The 20,806-nt window shown below is 46.4% G+C and overlaps 2 protein-coding genes across 4 annotated transcripts in view; one reads left to right on the top strand and one right to left on the bottom strand.

Moving 5' to 3' along the window:
• The window catches only part of LOC309362849 (protein mono-ADP-ribosyltransferase TIPARP-like), a 197,996-nt gene that overhangs the window by 18,060 nt on the left and 159,130 nt on the right, over positions 1-20,806 (bottom strand). The window lies entirely within an intron of this gene.
• On the top strand, positions 806-18,079 carry COPZ1 (COPI coat complex subunit zeta 1). Of its 2 annotated transcripts, none has more exons than XM_081898866.1 (9): positions 806-829; positions 9,965-10,033; positions 11,356-11,437; positions 12,640-12,731; positions 13,339-13,394; positions 15,509-15,586; positions 15,790-15,841; positions 17,031-17,069; positions 17,925-18,079. In XM_081898866.1, exons 1-9 carry the CDS (start codon positions 821-823, stop codon positions 17,970-17,972), a joined length of 525 nt encoding a protein of 174 aa, XP_081754992.1. In that variant the 5' UTR covers positions 806-820; the 3' UTR covers positions 17,973-18,079. The 2 variants fall into 2 exon arrangements, with proteins under 2 accessions (XP_081754992.1, XP_081754993.1); XM_081898867.1 differs by lacking the exon at positions 806-829 and adding an exon at positions 873-1,011.

Raw genomic sequence — 20,806 nt, 5'->3', positions numbered from 1 at the left:
ATAAACAACTATCTTACTTTTAGAAGACATCTGAAGACAGCCCTTTTTAGGGAATGTTTTAATGTTTGATGCTTTATTGTGTTTTTAATATTTGTTGGGAGCAGCGCAGAGTGAGCAGGGTATAAATAAATTATTATTATTATTATTATTATTATTATTATTATTATTATTATTATTATTATTATCATCATCTGAAGGCAGCCCTGTATAGGAAAGTTATTTAATGTGTAATGTTCTATTATGTTTTTATATATGTTGGAAGCCATTCAGGGTGGCTGGGACAACCCAGTCAGATGGGTGGGGTATAATAATAATAATAATAATAATAATAATAATAATAATAATCCGTTCCTATTTTCATTGGAGAAATGTTGGAGGGTATGCCCTGAAGAAGCCTGATTGCTTGATCACTGTTTTTGACCACCCCCAGAGAAATATCATGGATCACTATGCCACAGTTAGGATCTCAGGGACTCCAACAGCCTGCAGTCACCATGGCAACAATTCTCCCATCAATCAATCACGCTCCGCGTTAGCCAATACTCGGAAAGAACCATCATCGAATCTACCGGTAATTTTCAGGAAACAATCGCACTTTATCCGGTCACGTGACGATGGCTGGTCCAATCGTTGCTCAGCAACGGAGCACTCCAGCCGCTTCCTTGTTCACCATGGGAACTGTCCCATTCTTCCGGTCCTCACCTTCCTCGAAAGCAGGCTTCGGCAAAGTGACCGACAGCCCTTTTTTCGAATCACGGGCAGAGGCGGGGTTTCAAGGTGGGCCACGCCCTCTCCCTGGAAACTCGCCGACTCGCTGAACATGAAAAAGGTAGGGAGGCGGGACGGGCAGGTTAGCCGAGGAAAGCGAGCACGAGCCAATGAGCGGCCGAGTTGGAGCGAGGGGGCGGGCTCTGGGGAAAAGATTGGCGCGGGGCCAGCCAATGCCGTTGGCAGACGCGGCTGATGCTCCACGTCGGCACCGGGGCGACCAAGATGGAGGCGCTGATCCTGGTAGGAGCCGGAGGGGCGAGGGGGGATTGCTGGGGGGCGCGCCCGTTGCCATGGAGACGGGCAGGTGGACGGGACGCGGCTGGCAGGTTTCGGCTGGGGCCTCCTGAGGCTCGGGCTCGGTTCTTCGGGCGGGGCCCAGGCCCAGCTACCTGGCGGGGGCCTCCAAGAGGCTGGGGCGGCCCGTATGGCAGACAGCAGAGCTGCCCCTGCTGTCCTGTCTCCTGAAGCGTGTAGGAGGGGTGTAAAGCAAACGGATTCAACTGCAGGCAAAGGAATATTTAGTCCATTTTATTGTGAAATCCTACTGTGGGGATTGATAGGAAAGGCAGGGGTGAAACCCTCGTTCCCATTCTGTGCCCTAGTAAAAGAAAAAAGAACTTACTTCCTTTCTCTCTCTGTGTGTATGTATATATGTGTGTGTGTGTATCTATATATGTACATATACATATATGTATGTATATATATATTTGTGTGTGTGTGTAAGAAACAAAATGAAATGTAATGATGCAAAGTTTAATTTTGTAAACCACTACAGTGGTACCTCGGGCTACATACGCTTCAGGTTACAGATTCCGCTAACCCAGAAATAGTGCTTCAGGTTAAGAACTTTGCTTCAGGATAAGAACAGAAGTCATGCAGCGGTAGCGGGAGGCCCCATTAGCTAAAGTGGTGCTTCAGGTTAAGAACAGTTTCAGGTTAAGAACAGACCTCCAGAACAAATTAAGTACTTAACCCGAGGTACCATTGTAGATGGGAAGGAGGGAAGTCACTAGGCTCAGTTGAGTCAAAGAGATAAAATAAGAGGCTATGATGTTACGTAATGTGATTATAATGATAATAATAATAATAATAATAATAATAATAATAATAATAATAATAATTTATTATTTATACCCTGCACATCTGGCTGAGTTTCCCCAGCCACTCTGGGCGGCTCCCAATCAAATGTTAAAAACAGTACAGCATTAAATCTTAAAAACTTCCCTAAACAGGGCTGCCTTCAGATGTTTTTGAAAGATAGGATAGCTGCTTATTTCCTTCACATCTGAAGGGAGGGCGTTCCACAGGGTGGGCGCCACTACCAAGAACCTGTCTGGTTTCCTGTAACCTCACTTCTCGCAATGAGGGAACTGACAGAAGGCCCTCGGCACTGGATCTCAGTGTCTGGGCTGAACAATGGGGGTGGAGACGCTCCTTCAGGTATACAGGACCGAGGCCGTTTAAAATAAAATAAGAGGATATGATGTTATGTAATGTGATTATATGTAAAACCAATAAAAATATTTATAAATATGTCTGTGTGCATGCACACACTGGGCTGCTTTCCTATTTCTGCAGGGGTTCCTCATTGATCTGTAATGGTAGATGCATTTCCCTATAAGACAAGTTGCTGACCACTCCTGAACTTGACATGCAATGTGCAGCTGAAGAGTTCTGTGTTTTCCGATGCACTTTCAGTTTCCGCAGGGCTGCTGTGAGGCCCATCAGGATTGGTTGGTGCCCTCTGTGAACCGAGTCCATTAACCCTTTTCCAAATGCCTCAGGGAACAGAGGAAGGGGCCGTCTAATATCAGAGCGTTGATCCATCTAACATGATGATGATGATGATAATTATAACTGAGCACTGTCTGTACTGACTGGCAGCAGATCTTCAGGGTTTAAGGCAGGGCAGATGCCCAAGATTGAATCTAGGATTTCTGCAGGAATGCAGATGCTCTTCCACAGATCTGCAGCAAGGGCTGCTTGGCAGGGAAGTCAGTTGTGGAGAAGGTAGGTAGAAATTTTGGGATTCCCTGGGGGACAAGGTTGTAGATAGGGTAGTGTGCCCTGCAGCTATACAGTCTTTGTCCTATTATGAAGAACCACATGTATGTATCCATCTGTTTGTCAATAAGCATGCTTTAAATACATGCCAAGCTGCTATCATAAATGTCTATTTTTTCTGCAGGGTCAGCAAACCCCCCCCCAAACACCCCGATACTTTTTGATGCTTTGGTGAATTCAGGGAAGGGTTTCTAATGTCTGCTGCAGGGCCATCCTCAGATGTTTTGTAATCTACATGATGCATGGTAAAATAATATAAATAACATCACTTATAATTTGCTGCACTTCAGTGGTAACCTGGCCACCCCTAGCCTATTGTATTTACAGTGGTACCTCGGGTTACATAAGCTTCAGGTTACAGACTCCACTAACCCAGAAATAGTGCTCCAGGTTAAGAATTTTGCTTCAGGATGAGAACAGAAATCGTGCTGTGGCGACAGCGGGAGGCCCCATTAGCTAAAGTGGTGCTTCAGGTTAAGAACAGTTTCAGGTTAAGAACAGACCTCCGGAACGAGGTACTTAACCTGAGGTACCACTGTAGTTTAAACTTTCATTTTCATATTCTAGACAGGGGTGAGGAACCTCAGACCTTGAAGCAAAATGCAGTCATTTGTAAATGCAGTTTTTTCTCTAAGTCAGATTGCCTTATTTACTGACTTGCCTTAGCTCTAAATAGAGGTTGTGTGGTATAGTGAATAGAGTGCTGAATTTGGACTCGGGAGACTTGGGTTCAACTCTTTGCTTCACTGTGAATCCACTATGTGTCTTGATGATTGTTTTATTAGATTTACGTTTTGCCTTTTCAATGAATAGCTGCAGACAGTGAACAAAACAAAATGATAATAAACAAGAGTACTGAAACAATGCAAAATAAGAAGAAAGAAAAATACCTTTATTGTATTGGGCCATAACAATGTGACAAGTAAACAGAGGTCAAGTGTCTCTGTTACTGCTACTGGCAGTTGTTGAGTTTCCTTAGCAGGGACCTTGGGTGAGCCACTCACAGCGTAACCTACCTTGCTGGGAGGAAAAAATGGGGGAAACTCCATTGTAATGGTTCTAGGGGTTGCTTGTGCGTAAGCAGATGCCTATCTCCCCGGCTGGGTGCAAACACCTGGCTGGGTTGCCAAAATGAACCTTTTTTGTCCGGACAGCCACTCACCCGTGGCTGACTCAATCGCTGGCAGAATCCGTGAGTGGGCGTTTCTTAAACTTCTTCCAACAAATAAGTTCTTTGACGCCTAGTCTCCGCCTACCCTCTCTGCGTGGAATCCTTCTGCGCAGGGAGGGCGTGGGCAGCGGAGGACCCCTGCTCTCCCCGCTGGTCCCAGGCAAGGAGTCATGAGACCGCCTCGCCACTTCCCCCAGCTGCCCCCCTTCTCCACTGGTGCTACGCTGCTTCTCTTCCCCAGAAGATGGGCTGCTCCTCCTGATCCCTGGACACTCTCTGGAATCCCTCTGGCTTTTGCTCTCCCCCTCCAGTACTGATGGCAGTTCCCTGACATCCATGTATTGTGAATTAAGCTCCTTGGAGGAAAGGCAATGCACCTAGTGAAGTCTTCCCCATCTGTACCCTTCAGAGGTTCTTGAACTCCAATTTCCAAAATCCCTAGTCAGTGTGGCCAATGGTCAGGGGGTGATGGGAGTTGTAGTCCTGAATGTTGGATGACTGAGCTGAACTAATGCAGCAAACAGAAACGAAGCACAAATAAACAACATTTGCCCCCATGAGAATTTGTTTCCTACTGCTGTTTAGCTGAGGGCCGCCATTCAAATTTAACATTTTTATTAATTTTTGTTTCTGCTCACCCTTGCGTGCCACAATCCTTAAAGGTAAAGGGACCCCTGACCGTTAGGTCCAGTCGCGGACGACTCTGGGGTTGCAGCGCTCATCTCGCTTTACTGGCCGAGGGAGCCGGCGTACAGCTTTCGGGTCATGTGGCCAGCACGACTAAGTTGCTTCTGGCGAACCAGAGCAGCACATGGAAATGCCGTTTATCTTCCCGCCGGAGCGGTACCTATTTATCTACTTGCACTTTGACGTGCTTTTGAACTGCTAGCTTGGCAGGAGCAGGGACCGAGCAACGGGAGCTCACCCCATCGTGGGGATTTGAACCACCGACCTTCTGATTGGCAAGCCCTAGGCTCTGTGGTTTAACCCACAGCGCCACCCGTGTCCCTTTGCCACAATCCTTAAGACCCCCTAATTTGGTTCATCCTCACAAAAATCTCACCCCATCGTGGGGATTTGAACCACCGACCTTCTGATTGGCAAGCCCTAGGCTCTGTGGTTTAACCCACAGCGCCACCCGTGTCCCTTTGCCACAATCCTTAAGACCCCCTAATTTGGTTCATCCTCACAAAAATCTGCGAAGAGGATCGAGGATTGTTATAGCTGATTCCAGTTTAACAGGGCTGAGGAATCTGCAGCTTTCTGGACGATGTTGGACTACAATTCCCATCACCCTTAACTGTTGGGCACATTGCCTGATGGAAACTGGAGTCCAGCAACATCTGTTAGGCCACATGATTGGCCATGATTGAAGCAATAACTTCCCCGAGTTACCCAGGAAACCCACAGCATCACAAATTCAAATTCCCTGCTTTTCTAGACTCCAGAAAACACATTATGCTGAGACATTGTCCTAGAGTGGTCAGAGAGCTAGTTGTATCTATACTGAAGTTTAGATTGGACCTGCAAAAGCCTTGTCCTGGTTCTCACTGAGGTAGTTAGTGAGTGAAGTGTTCCACTTCAGACTGCACACAAAAGCTTCCTCATGAAAAAAAAGGTCCTTGCCAATAGGAAATTAGTATGGTGAAAAACCAGAAGTAGCGTTGTTCAGGTGCCACATAGTACTTGTTCTGCAATGGTGAGAAATTGAGCAATATAGGCAGCACCTACACTTTGGAACTCCCTGCTTATTGACCTCCCCTGCACTCTTTTCAGCACCTAGAACATTTTTCTTTAAAAAAAATCTATCCAGATATGTAGCTGTTGACATGCTTTAAACTTTTGCTGCTATAAAATGTTTTTAATTGTTTTTACTGATCATTTTAATGTGCTTTTTATGTAAATTGCTTTGAGGTTTTATTACAGTCAAGTGATATATACCTTTTGTTAAATAAAATCAAAATATAAATAATAATTATTATTATAATAATAATAATAGATGTTGGGGGGAAGGCTTTGCTATACAACTATTCACCTGGTCATCTCAGCTTTATTATGAGGAAGGAATTTTTGTGTGGCTGTAGGAATATTTAGTCAGGTGGGGGTCTGCACCTTTGGTCTGAAACTGTACAGCACAGACACAGGTTTGACACTTTAGCGAAAATAGGCCAGAATCTGAAGAACTTGGCCCATTTTAAAAGCAGTAGAGGGGGCTTAAATAACAGGTTCATACGGTGTCTCTGTGTTGCTAGTTGGGGCTATTGTGAATCATGGGTCGGCAAACTACGGCCTGGGGGCCAGATCTGGCCCAAGTGCCTTCTAGATCCGGCCCACGGATGGTCCTGGAATCGCCATGTGGATCGGTGTGGGGATTCTGATCATTCGGGCTGCGCCATTTCTCCCCCCCCCCACACACACTGTGGCGGCGCCGCCTCTTCCCTCCCTCCCCCTGGCTTCTCCCCACCCTGCCTAGAGGAGGAACAGGGCTGGGCTTTGTTGGCTGAGCGCCATTTTAAGCAGCCCCTCTCCGGAGCCAGCCCTTTCACGCCGCTCATCGTCCCCCCGCCCAAGGTCTGACGGACAGTGGACCGCCCCCCTGCGGAAAAGGTTTGCTGACCCGATCTATGTGGTGAGAACCATCCACATAGGAAGCGCTGAATTTTGTAGCATGTGCTATGCACACTTATTTTGAAGAAAGCCTTTTCAACTCAGTGGGGCTGACTTTGGACTCAGCTGCAAGGCACAGTACATCAAATTGCCTTTTTAACATTGGCTTAACCAGGTAGCTAAAATAGTTTTTTTACCTCCCCAGCCCACTTCTCCCTTCAAATAAAAACTATACAGAAGATCGGAGTCAATTGGGAGAAAACTCCTCATCCCTGATTTTGGTGATTGATTAGATCCTGAATGTGAAGCAAACTCCACCCTCAGTCTTTTTTTGGGGGGGGGGGCGTGGAGAAGTCATTTGTTTGCGATGCTCTTGGAGGAGTGGGAGATATGCTGACTCTGGGTTGAGGAACCTGTGGTCCTCCACTTCCCATCAGTGTTGTCGGGGTGATGGGAGTTGGTTGTTCCACAGCATCTGGAGGAGAAAAGGCAAAACCTTTTCTGACGCCAATGAACTGCAACTGGGATATCCAGTTTTTTTTAAAAAAAACTGCCAGTGCCATCACCTGCTGAGATTTGAATTTATTTCTAAGTTCAGCAGCACAACTGCATTGGCAAAGACACCGGATGCCATTTTGCTGTGCAGCACGTGACTATTGCTAGGTTTGGTGTGGTGTGATTTGGGGTAGCAGGACCCTTGCAATATGCTTTCTCTCTTTGGAGGAAATGCCTTGGCTTGGCTTGCGAGCTGTGCATTCCCTCGATGGGAATAGCCCTGCCTCCTCCGCGTGGCTCTCCCAATTGCCTCTTGCAGATAAAACCCAGCACGGACATATTTCTTGACGTCTCCTCTCCCTCGCCAAATGCTCCCCTTCCGCGAGGTCCTGGCAGCTGTAAAATCTTTATGGCAATGCTGCTGCTATCGTGCTGACCATCTGGGCCGTTGCACACCTAGTTTAATTGATTGAAGTTTAATTTATTGAAACTTCAGAATTAAATGATCAGAATAAACTGTGCAGTAACTCTTAACGTCTTGTTTTAATGGTTGATTGCTCGAGGCAGCCCTTGGCTTGAACTGGAAGCCTCCAGAGAGGAATTTATGCCGCTTCTGGCCTTCCAGTCAGCGCTCATTATAGATTTAAAATGTGTGTTTATTAGCTGCCTCTCCAGTAGAAGCTTGTCTCTCTGGCAAAGAGATGTATAAATTCTCCTCTGATGCTTGTATGGTAAGCATCTATTCTTACTCTCTTCGGAAGCAAGGCAGGAAGGAGATGTGTGGCTTTTGCCCGTCTCATCTGTGGCTTCATTCAGTCTAGGTCAGGGATGGGGTATTCCTCTGACAGTATTTGTGTAGCAAATTGTCTGCTTAGCTTTGGGGCATTGACATGTTGCACTTACAATTTTCACAGGTCTTCAGGGGGGGGGAGTTTAGACCCCCCCTATTCTTACTGCAAAGCAAGGATTTGTGCTGTAAAACAGGCATTGCCCAGGGGACTGGTGAAATATGATAGGAGAGAAGGAAATCTCCCTCTGCACATCTGCCTGCCTGCAAAGTTTGCCAGGCAAATTTATGTATGTGTGTGTGTGCGAATAAGGACGAAGGCAACAGAAGGAGATTCTAAATTTGTCTACATTATTGCTTGTCCACATGACAATGGATGAGCCACTCTGTGTGTGTATGCATGTCAGAGAGAGAGAGGAAGACCTGGTCTATTTTCTTCTCTTCCGTTGTATGGTGTGAGGCATGCAATTTCTGTTGGAACAATTTCTGTTTGTAAAATGGAGACCTTGAGAGCAGTGGTTTTCATGTCTAGCTTCACAGATCCCTCTTCAAATGGACTCACCTGCTGGGTAACGTGTTTCAGTATTGGTCACCAAAGAGCTCTTGCTTCTTGCAAATGATTCTGGGAAGAGTTTTAAGGTGTTCACTCAATTCTGTACAGAGTGCTGGCCAGTCCTGTTGGGCTTCACCATTGCATGAACTGAAAGTGCACCCTAGAGCAGGTCTGAAAGTTAGGAGATACTGTAATTTATATAGTGGTGGGTGAGCTGTCATTCAGGGATGCTTGGTTGCCATTACTGATCTCTGAGGAATCCCTGGATCCTTCAGACCGTTGTATGAAAAGCTCTGCATTAAACCCAGGCTGTTCTCCAATAGAATGATGACTGGCTGCTCTTATGATGGGTCCTGTCTAGGTGATCCAGAGATAAGAGAACCTTCTATTCCTATGGCTGTAAAACACACCTGTTTCAAAATTTGAGGAAAGTCATGCATAGTGCTGTCTCAGTCTGACCCAGTGGCTCAGTTGTTTGGAACAGGGTGGCCAGATGTAGAGTTTCTGTGGAGTGATGGATCCGCCTGCCAGAGTCTACTCCATAGATGAGCCTGCAGCTCCTGTTGCAGCACTTGAGGTGAAGTTCTGTTATACACTCCGACTGTGGCTATGTGGAAGTCAGTGCATCACAGAACTTTGTCTCGAGAGCTTTCAAGCATCCAGCACGGAGGAGCTGCATCTCTTTCTGGTTCTTTCTCTTGCCCCAACCATGCCCTCCTAAGCCGCAGAATCTCATTCAGCCGCAGTCATTGGCAGGGAGGTGGCCCCCATGTTACACACAACACATTCTTAATCTCTCCTTTACCTTGGGATAGGGATGTGACACTTGCTTTGCATTTTGGGCTATCTAGGTCCTAGTCCTGACAAGCTGATACTTGATCTGGAGCTCATTGTGAGCTGCTGTTTGGTGTAGTGTGGTTGCCTTCAATACTGTCAGACATGGGAACCACTGAGTGTGTCACAAGCTCTGCAGTGTATATTCAGGTGCCAAATGGCACCTTCAGTCTAGGTTGCGGATGCCACAATGGAATGTCTATTCACCAAGGGGTTGGACTTAATGACCCATGGAATCTCTTCCAACACTACAATTCTATGATCTCAATTAAATTGCTTGACTGTAGCTTGCTCTTGCAACAATTCACTTGTTTCAGTATGCAAGAAGGAAGCACACACACAGTGGAAATGAAAATGGTATTAACTATGGAGCAAAGCAGAGCTTTTTAAACTGCACCTGCCAGCTTGGCACACAGAAATCTCCACATAGTCGCAATTGGACCTGCACCAGTAGCAAAACAAGCCTGGCGCCTGCCTAATTTCAAACACTGCTGCCAGCCTGGAGTAATTGGTATGGAGGAGCATAGTATATGCACAGCCCTCCTTCTTGTAACAGCTCTTAGGGCCACCCATCAGAAGCTGTGGTCCTACCCCTGGGTAGGTCAGCAGTCAGGCTGCGGTTGGAGGAAGCAGCACATGGTGTTGTTTGAATGGACCTGTGACATTGTGCTTTCCTTTGCAGGAGCCATCTCTCTACACTGTGAAAGCCATCCTGATCTTGGACAACGATGGAGACCGTCTGTTTGCCAAGGTAAGTTTTCAGGGGGATCTGGAAGGAGCGGGATGCTACAAGGCTGTAAGGGGCCTGAGCAAAGCAGCCTGGCAGAGTTGTCATTGAGAGCTGGGGAACTCTTATGGACTGTTAACTGAGCCCCTGCTTTCCGAACAAGAAGGACATTAGTCCAGTCACCCTTGCTCATTGAGGCAGCATGTGATCTATCTTAACTCTTGCTAGTAGATGCCTATCCAGTGTGTTCTGATACCTGGCACTCCTTTACGCGGGAGTGTGGAGAACCTGTGACCCTCCAGATGTCCAGCATCCATCTCATCTTGTCCATTGGCCCTGCTGGCTGATGGGAGTAGTCCAACAGCATCTGGAGGCTCCATTTATTTGGGCAAAATCTTCCTTGCAGGAAGGCAGCCCTGTTTAGGGAAGCTTTTAATGTTGAACATACTATTGTATTTTAGTAATTTGTTGGAAACCGCCCAGGGCTGCCTTCAGATGTCTTCTAAAAGTCAGATAGTTGTTTATCTCTTTGACATCTGGTGGGAGGGAGTTCCACAGGGCGGGCACCACAACCGAGAAGGCCCTCTGCCTGGTTCCCTGTAACGTGGCTTCTTGCAGCGAGGGAACCACCAGAAGGCCCTCAGCGCTGAACCTCAGTGTCTGGGCAGAACGATGGGGGTGGAGACGCTCCTTCAGGTGACATAATTCCCTTTTTTTGGGGGGGGGAGGCTGGAGGACCTGGGTTAAAATCCCCACTGAGCCACACACTCACCAGGGGACTCTGCTTCTGCCTCTGCCGCTGTATAAAATAGGAAAGTGTCCTGCATTTTAGCCTTTTCTGTGAGAGCTGTTATGATGGGAAACAAACACTGTTACCTGTTCTAAAAGTTGTGTGTGTGTGGCAGAGTAGCAGCCTTGTGCTCAGTGCTGCTCAGGAATTCTAAGAAGCGCCCAAAACCCAGTGCAATTTTGAAAGGTTCATTCTGCCATTTTTATTCAAAACAGTGTCCAGTTTGTATCCAAACATAGACAAAAACCTGCTCCTTGATCTCAGGAACCATCACACAAAATTTGGTTACTATATGTATATTTTATATAGCTCAGAGAGAGCCTCTGGTTTGTCACTTACGTAGTCCCATTGGATTGCCTCATGATAGCATTTTCCTGTGCTTTAAGAGCTTAAGTTAAGTGGAAGGATAAGGAATTAGATTTTTGAATGCTTTCGCAAAAATTAGGTGGTAAGAGTGAAAGATCATATTGGTGAAAAAGAATTGTATAGTACTATCTGGTCATTATTGTATTCCCTCTAAAGGGAGATAAAATTTATACTTTTTTCCCCCCTGCAGTACTATGATGACACCTACCCCACTGTCAAGGAGCAGAAGGCCTTTGAGAAGAATATTTTCAACAAAACTCACCGGACAGATAGTAGGTTCTGCTGGGGAGCATGATGGGAGAAGGCACCTGGGACTGCAATACAGTGGTACCTCGGGTTACAGACTCCGCTAACCCAGAAATAGTACCTCGGGTTAAGAATTTTGCTTCAGGATGAGAACAGAAATCGTGCAGCAGTGGTGCAGCAGCAGCAGGAGGCCCCATTAGCTAAAGTGGTGCTTCAGGTTAAGAACAGTTTCAAGTTAAGAACAGACCTCCGGAATGAATTAAGTACTTAACCCAAGGTACCACTGTATATACATGCATATTTAAAACAGGGCTCCCCCTGGAATCCTTCACCCAGAAGAGTCAGACACATCTACATGGCTTTCTTTGTTTCTCTATCTGGTTTTTAAAATACTCCCCACTCCACCCAGAGGTTGGAGTGGGTGAATATTGATGCGAGTCCTCCTCCAGGGGTAGTCCAGCAGCTCTCCTCTCTTGCAAAGACAGCAGCAGCAAATGCAGAGCAGGGAGGTGGCAAAAGTTTTACCTGCTCCGCAGCTGTTTGGCTGCTCCATGGGTGCAGAACCATGATTATAGTGGCTTTCCTTCGATTGGAGATGAGAAATCAAAATGACAGTACAAGAAAGATTGATAAAGAAGCAGATCTTTGACATACCCCAATGCATTTTGAATATAAATGTTCTTCATCAGGGGAAAACTGACTCTATTCTAAATTAAGAAACGACATTCCATTCGAATTCAGTCTCCTCCAGCCTCTTCCAGAGTGCATGGAGGCCATCAGCAGCAGCGATAACACTTGAAAGAAGGCATTTCATTCAGTTTTCCTTCTCATAAAGAAGCTGTTCTATTTGTGCTTGTGCAGCTGAGCTAGCGCAATTCAGTCAGCAGATTCTGCACTTGGATGTTTGGCAGAGTGCACCTCATTTGTGTAAATGTGTGCTGCATGTGGCCATGATTGCTGGCGGGGTCTGCACTATGCAGCAAGTGGTGCCAGTTCAAGACTGTAGTCCAATTTAAACAGCAACCCCCCCTCTCCTGAATCAGGTAGATCTTCCTACAGCGGCGCAAACTCGCCCAAAGATTTTGTGATGACCCTGGATGTTGCTTTCTTGCTTAGCAGCTATTGAGAAAAACACGAAGAGTGCTGCTTTTCTTGTACTCTTCATGTTCTCTTCTAGCTCTTCACTTTATTATTATTGTTATTTTATTCCTTTTCTCTCTCCGCCTAGGTGAGATTGCTCTCCTAGAGGGACTGACAGTTGTTTACAAGAGCAGCATTGACCTGTATTTCTACGTCATCGGCAGCTCCTATGAAAATGAGGTGTGCATATACTTAAGTGGCAAAGAGGCTTTTCTGCAGAAATGATTCATGGATGGGTTTGACTATCCTGGCTTCCCTGCTGAAGGTTATGTCGGTCATGATCTTTGGGCTGTTTGAGATCCTTGGCTTCTTCCTCTAGTACAAAGCATGCTTGCAGCGCTGATTGCTACTGCGGTGCTGAGGCGAGGGAGATTTGTTGAACTCCTCCACCCTCCCTGAAAATAGTTGACAGTCTCACAGGAGTCTTTGAAGGCAGAGGTGGGGATTGTGTGGTTCTTCAGTTGTTGTGTGACTCTACCTAACATCAGCTACAGCCAGCATAGTGAGAGGTTGATGGGAGTTGTAGAGAATATTGAAGGCATGGATTTCATAGCCCTGCTTTAAGAGGGATGACTTCAACAGAGCAAGAAGAGCCTGGATTTCTATGTCCTTGGGGTGGGTGGGGGTGCTGGCAATCAATGCCATGCTCTTGCCCTCTAGGAATTCCCCCCCCCCCAATTGCTCCAAAGCCAGCTTTGCCGTGAGCCACTTGTGCATGTGATCGCATGGATTGTGTGCATGTGTGTGTGGTTCCTTTGCTCTGAAACTTTTGTCTTCTCCTTTGCAGCTAATGCTAATGGCTGTGCTGAACTGTCTCTTCGACTCACTCAGTCAGATGCTGCGGTAAGAATCTGCTTTCTGGTCGTGGCTGAGCTGGTTGCACAGGGTGAAATGTGGGAGTTGTTTTTGTGCCTCAAATGCATTCATTTTGGGGGTGGGTACACCACGGAGAACAAAAGCACTTCTTAATTTTTTTATGTGTTGGAAGTGCAAAAAAACAACAAAAGAAAAACTTCATTGTTTGGATTCCACCCCCAACCCCCCGGATGTTTTAAGTCACAATAAAATCAATTGAAAGTCTATTTTCAGCCTCCTGTCTCCAAAATGGATTAAGTGACCCCTAGTGATATACTAGGATGCAGGTGGCGCTGTGGGTTAAACCACAGAGCCTAGGACTTGCCGATCAGAAGGTCGGTGGTTTGAATCCCCGCGACGGGGTGAGCTCCCATTGCTTGGTCCCTGCTCCTGCCAACCTAGCAGTTTGAAAGCACGTCAGAGTGCAAGTAGGTAAATAGGTACTGCTCCAGTGGGAAGGTAAACGGCGTTTCCGTGCGCTGCTCTGGTTTGCCAGAAGCGGCTTAGTCATGGTGGCCACAGGACCCGGAAGCTGTACGCCGGCTCCCTCGGCCAGTAAAGCGAGATGAGTGACGCAACCCCAGAGTCGGCCACGACTGGACCTAGTGGTCAGGGTCCCTTTACCGTTACCTAGTGATATACTGTGCATGTTTACCCAGAAATAAAGGCTGGCAGATCAAGACATTTTCCCTGGGCAATTTAATTTGGGCAACACATTTAGCTGCTGCCTCATAGTATCATCTCATCATGTTTTATGATGTAAATAGTTATTTATAATTGGACTCAGAATAATGAAGACTTGTCTTCAACAGATTAAAAAGGCCCATTGAAGTTCGGTGGGATTTACTCCCACATATAAGTGAGTTTAGGATTGCAACCTCAGTTATGGGTTATTCAGGAAGGTGTGTAAGCTGGGATAAGAGCATATAAAAGGGTCCAGTTGGCAGCCACATGTGAGTAGAGAGGGAAGGTTTCCTTGACAGAGGCAGATGTGCAGGATATGGGTCCTGTCTTGCCTTTTTCCTTTTTCAGCAATAATAAAGATGATGTGCTAGGCGTGTCTGTTATGGCACAGCAAAAGCACAGAATCAAGCCTCTAAAAATTGTGGCTTTTGTTCTTTAGAAGGGAACTATTGGGGTGGTTAGAAGCTGCTAGAGGCGAACTAAAGCCTTACATACACATCACATCTTCTGGCTTCCTAACCCACATCTAGCAGAAGTGGAATATATTCATGGCAATGAATAGATGATTGCACTGCTTGCCTTAACTATAGTATATATTTATTTGTTGAAGATAATTAATTGCCGACATCTCGTAAGTGGTGTACATAAAAATTACTAAAAGCATACAATGGATAAAATCAATTACAAGTAGTCTTAAAAACAGAAAAATTCCTTAAAATGTCTGCTGAAAAGGAAAGGTCTTGGTCAGGCGCCTGAAGTTCAAGAGGGGAGAGGGCCTTTCTAATCTGAGCTGGGAGGGAGCTCCAACCCCCCTGCTTCTGTATTAAATACATACTTGTCCATATTTATTTAGGTTCTGGAATACGGCTTTTATTACTGTAGAATTGCAATTTCTTTGTGTGGGTGGGGGTGGTGCATAATACATGTGTATGCTCATGCCCCATTTAAAAGAAGGCCTTTGGGTATGGTTTTGTGTGTCCCGTGGTTCAGGGTACAGGCCCTGGTATCCAGGGGAGAATTAAAGAATCCTGATATTATCATCAAGTTGCTAGTCATTATAGCCCTGCTGGATCAGTCCAAAATCCCATCTAGTTCAGCATCTTGTTCTCACAGCCAGATGTGCAACCAGATGCCTGGGGGAACTCTCAAGCAACACATGAGTGTAACGGCAGTCTCCCCACTTGTGGTTCATTATCCTCCAGGAATTTGCCCAAATCCCTTTTAAAGCCTCATTGCATCTCACCCAGTCCCTTCATCGTCCTTGCGATTGCACAGCAAAGCTTTTAAATGTGGGGCACGTCTGAGTAAGGTGCCGAAGGCTCTGACAGTGAGCTAGGTTGTGAGATGCCCCGGGTGGTAAGATGATACCTAGACCCTCAGCTTCTCAACTGAGCAGAATCTGGTTTGTCCTTCTGTAGGAAGAATGTGGAGAAGCGAGCACTTATGGAAAACATGGAGGGCCTTTTCCTGGCAGTGGATGAAATTGTGGATGGCGGGTAAGTCCAGCAACTACGCTAACCTTCTTGATTTCTCGCAGCTCTTTTCAGGCTCTGATACATGTGTGTATGTGTGTGCGTGCGTTGACAGAATGTGCATTCTTAATGGTGGCTCTTGCATTTGCATGACTCTTCTATTGCTCCTGCCCTGCCCTTGGACCGTAGCCCAGCTGAGTGAGTGATTGCTTCTTCATCTCTTACAGGGTGATTCTTGAGAGTGACCCCCAGCAGGTACTACATAGAGTTGCTGTGCGGGTAAGTGAAACCCATCTCTCCTCTTCTTCCTTGAATGCCTCTTCAGTAGGCATGACTTCTCTGCTGACCTCTGTCCCCGCTGAAGGGCACAGAACCCATTTTATGACAGAACAAATCAACCAATTGCAGAGTTGGGGAGAGGGGTGTGGGGTTTTTTTTTTGGTATATGTTGTTTTCTCCCCCCCCCCCCTTAACATATTTGAAATCTAATAAAATATATTTTAAAGCCAAATTGCATACCGTATTTTTCACTCCATAAGATGCCCTTTTTCCTCCTAAAAAGTAGGGGGCGGGGAAGTTTGTGCGTCTTATGGAGCAAATGTAGGCAGGAGGCTCTGCTCAGCGCTCCCTTTAAAGAGTGGCACTGAGCCTGTGTGCGGCTCTTGCTGGCTTTTCCCTGAGGTGGGAGAAAGGACAGACGGGCTGCCCTCCGTCCCTTCCCTACATCCCGGAAAAGCCAGCAAGAGCCATACACAGGCTCGGCTCGGCTCTTGCTCTGCTGGCTTCTCAGCGAAGCAGGAGGAGGGACGGACGGGAGCAAGCAAAGCGAGAGCCGTTTTCATGGCTTCTGTCCCGCTTTGCGCAGCTCTCACTTTGCTTGCCCATCCCTCCTCCTGCCTCGCTGTAAAGCAAGCGAGTGTCTCCTCCTCCTCTTCTCCTCTTTTACAGCGAGGTGGAAGGAGGGATGGGCAAGCAAAGTGAGAGCTGCCCAAAGCGGGAGAGAAGCCATGTAAGCGGCTCTCACTTTGCTTTCTTTAAAGCAAGAACAGCGAGAGCTGCTTGCATGCTCTGTGCAGAATTTTTTTTTTCTTGCTTTCCCCCTCCTAGATGCATCTTATGGTCAGGTACGTCTTATGGAGAGAAAAATACAGTAGGTTGTTGGGGGGAAGGAAGAGGAGGCTGCTGCTGGTAATCTGGTTAGTGGTTAGACTAAATGCCATTGGGCGGCAGCTTTCTGAGCAATGCATAACTTCTGGGTAGGAGCTGGGAACTCAAGAGCAGATATATAGTAGAGAGGAGTGGGATCTCCTTTTAGGAGTCAGTAGATCTAGAAGAGCCTTGCTGTATTAGGCTGAAAGTCTATATTGTCCAGCGTCCTGTTCTCGCAGTGGCCAGTCAGGCCTGCATTCCGTTGCTTTATTATTTCTGCGCACCATTGAATTTGTGGTTTTCCCCCTTTGTATTTCAGGGAGAGGACGTCCCTCTTACAGAGCAGACAGTGTCACAGGTATGTCTTCTGCCTAGATCTAGCTGGGTACCTTTCATTAAATGCTGCTGGTACCACTTTTTCTACATGTCTCCTCCCCCTCCCCTTTTCCCTGAAGCTTCCGGGATATTGCACCAACTTTGTTTAACTTGATGTGCCAGCCAAAAACATTTCCCATGCATTTGGATCTTGATTTGATCATAATGTGGTATGATTCTGGCCTATTTTGGTGTTCATCTTTTTATCCTTGTTGCCAGATGAACGCTAATAATTCACCTTGAGGTTTTTACAATCAAACAGTATAGAAATTTTATGAAGTAAAATAAATAATAATTGAGGAGGCATGCTAGGAGTATACATCTGCCTATCACATCCCACAAATATGTTTTTGGCGTTTGATGTAGAATTTAATATGTTGATATCTTGACTTCCAAAAAAAGAAAGAACAGCAACCCAATCTTCTTAGTCCTTATGGCTATAGAAATAAGTATGGAAACCTGTTGATTAAATCTCACAAGCCAAAGGGAGCCTAAGCGGAATCTTGGCTGGTGAAAGGGCTGAGCTTAAGTGCAGTACATAGGAAATGCCCCCAGTGCTTTTAGATATCAGCCACTGCATTTTGGAAAAAGCAAGTCGCTCAGCCCCTTTCCAGAAGTGTCACAGGGGAATATGCATTTTTAGCGATGTACAGCTGAGCTGGTGGTGGCAATGTTTGTATGTGTGCATGCAGTTCGAATCCTTTTCCCGATAGTATTTAAGGCGTTTTCCACCAAGGTGTTTCCTGTTAACCACAAAAGGGTTGGGTTCGTGGAGAGTATGTTTCAACTGAATCCTGCAGGCTGAAAAAAATCTGAATCCTTCAACTTCCATCTGCAGGTGCTGCAGTCAGCAAAGGAACAGATCAAGTGGTCACTACTGCGATGAGGAGCCACGTGGGATCTCCCCCATTAACCTACTGTGTCCCCAGCTGTCCCCTCTTCCTGTCTGTTTCGCACTGACCAAAATGCAACATGACCACAGTTTTTGATGTATCCGGTATCTGGCTTTTACTGAGTCTCGTCACTTTTTCAATGGCGGTGGGGGATAGTGAGTGGGAAACCAGGGAGCAGGGATGTCTCTGGAAGAAAAAAGTCTCTTTTTCCTGGCATCCTCCCTCCACCTTAGACACCCCTTGTTAGCCGGAGATGCACGTGCTTCACCATGTTTTAACTGCTTTCTGATCCTCGTCAGATTCTTTTCTGTTTTGTCAATAGGTCAGATCATGGTTGGTGTCTTCTTCCAAAGAGTTCTTGTCTTAATAATAGTCCCTTGAATGGACATGGTGAATGGGAATTCTCCTTCCTGACACCCAGCTGTCAACCCCATGTTATGGGTGGTAAAGGTAAAGGGACCCCTGACCATTAGGTCCAGTTTTGACCGACTCTGGGGTTGCGGTGCTCATCTCGCTTTATTGGCTGAGAGACCTGGCGTACAGTTTCTGGGTCATGTGGCCAGCATAACTAAGCCGCTTCTGGTAATCCAGAGCAACGGACGGAAATGCTGTTTACCTTCCCGCCGGAGCAGTACCTATTTATCTACTTGCACTTTGACGTGCTTTTGAACTGCTAGGTTGGCAGGAGCAGGGACCGAGCAACGGGAGCTCACCCCATCGAGGGGATTCGAACCGCCGACCTTCTGATCAGCAAGTCCTAGGCTCTGTGGTTTAACCCACAGCGCCACCCGCATTCCTATGTTATGGGTGGTATTTCCTACCAAAGTACACCCAGCCTTTCTCAACCTGTGGGTCCCCAGATGTTGTTGGACTACAACTCCCATCACTCAGGGATGATGGGAGTTGTAGTCCAACAACATCTGGGGACCCACAGTTTGAGAACCGCTAGTCAGTGCCGGTGCATTTTTATTGTCTTATTTTGCATGGCTAATTGCAGCCATACGGGACGCGGGTGACGCTGTGGTGTAAACCACAGATCCTCTTGGGCTTGCCAATCAGAAGGTTGGCGGTTTGAATCCCCACGATGGTTTCGCCAGCTCTAGTTTCGCCAGAAGCAGCTTAGTCATGCTGGCCACATGACCCGGAAAAAACTGTCTGCGGACAAACGTCGGCTCCCTTGGCCAGTAAATCGAGATGAGCGCCACAACCCCAGAGTCGTTGACGACTTGACTGGGGTCTTTTACCTTTACATTTAATTGCAGCCATTATCTCTGTCTCTTCTTTTCCTTCACTGTTTTCTTCAATTTGAGCAGGAGTGTTCAGGTCCCAAAACAGTTCCTACCCCCCCCCCTTTAAGGATTTATTAACTACTTCCCAAGCATAGTACCAACAGATCGGCTGCTGAAATAACCGAAGACAAGCGCCAAAGCAATACTTCTCTTTGGGTGGGAGTTAGCCTTGGTAATGACATCTTAGGCAGGGCTTGGTGTTGGTTGTGATTGAGGTGTCTTTTTTAGTCACATCCCCTCCTGCATAATTGGCTGGGGGGATGCACACCAGTGGTGGGAAAGCCAGAGGCAACAGGGGGCAGGAAAATGGGTGTGACACTCTTAATCTTTCATAGGCTACATTCCACCCATACAAAAGTTAGAGATTTACACACACACACCATCTAGCAAGCAAGAGGCATTGAGGAGAGTAGGCGGATGAAGGGCTATGCAGAGATACCTGGACAGACAACCACATTTCACTTCTTGGGCAGAAGTTCCCTACCCCGGTTCTAGAGGAAAAGTACATAATTTTGTGCAGATTCTTGGTGGTGGTGGGTTACCAACAACAGCTGTATATCCCATGGAGCTGGGAGCTATGTATGAAATACCTGCAGAAACCAGAGAAGAGGTGGAATGACAGTTCCAGGACTTGGGGCATTCGGGTTCTATGCCTTTTGGGCAAGTACCAAAACCAGAAATAGGCTTCCTCACCTACTTACCTGGGAGTAAAGTCTGTTGAACTTTATGGAACTCACTTCTGAGTACACATGCGTAGGCTTGATGTTATAATTACGCCAAGTGATCCATTCCACTTTGTTTGGTGCAGCAGAATTAGAATTTTGTAGACCCAGAACTGACAGCACAAAAACAGGATTACCAGGAGATGCTAAATTGTTGGTTTCTAGCACTGTCACATTTTGTCCAAGTCATTTAAACAAACCACATTCCTAGGTAGGGCTGCAAAAAGTGGAGGGGGTGTTTTAAATGGGTGAGTAAATTAAGAAACTCGGAAGTAGGAATTCTCTGGAACCTAAACAACCTATTCTGTGTGTGACTTGCAATTGGTTTCTCCCTTCTGGTTCAGAGATGACACAATCAAATAGATCAATTTACCTGTTTAAGACATCTGCCATTCCGTTAATGGCACCTCCCTGGTCAGGGATCACTCCTCCCATCTGGCTGGCACACACTTTGATTTCCTTCCTGGTTCTGGAAGCCTCACTTAGGTTTTTCTTGTCTCTCATAAGTCCATGTGATCTTGGAGGAGCTGCTGAAATTCTTCCAGATTTCTATTACGGCATGGGAATACTTTAGAAAGTTGTTTAATTAATCAATACATTCTGACTCTTCCATTGGAACTTGGGCTTCACAGAACTCTTCTCGCTGTAGGGATAAAGAACACTATATCCCACATGTGTCATGCTTTAGGGTTAGAGCTTCCACAATCCTGTTCAGTTGGATCTGTGGCTGGTTATCTGCCACAGTCACCAGGCACGTCCACAGTGCAGTTAGTTGCAAACTCTGGATAATATCTGATCATACTGCTGCATGCCTAT

Source organism: Podarcis melisellensis, assembly GCF_964234715.1.
Source record: "Podarcis melisellensis genome assembly, chromosome: 2".
Taxonomy (NCBI): domain Eukaryota; kingdom Metazoa; phylum Chordata; class Lepidosauria; order Squamata; family Lacertidae; genus Podarcis; species Podarcis melisellensis.
This window is presented reverse-complemented; position numbering and strand designations above follow the sequence as displayed.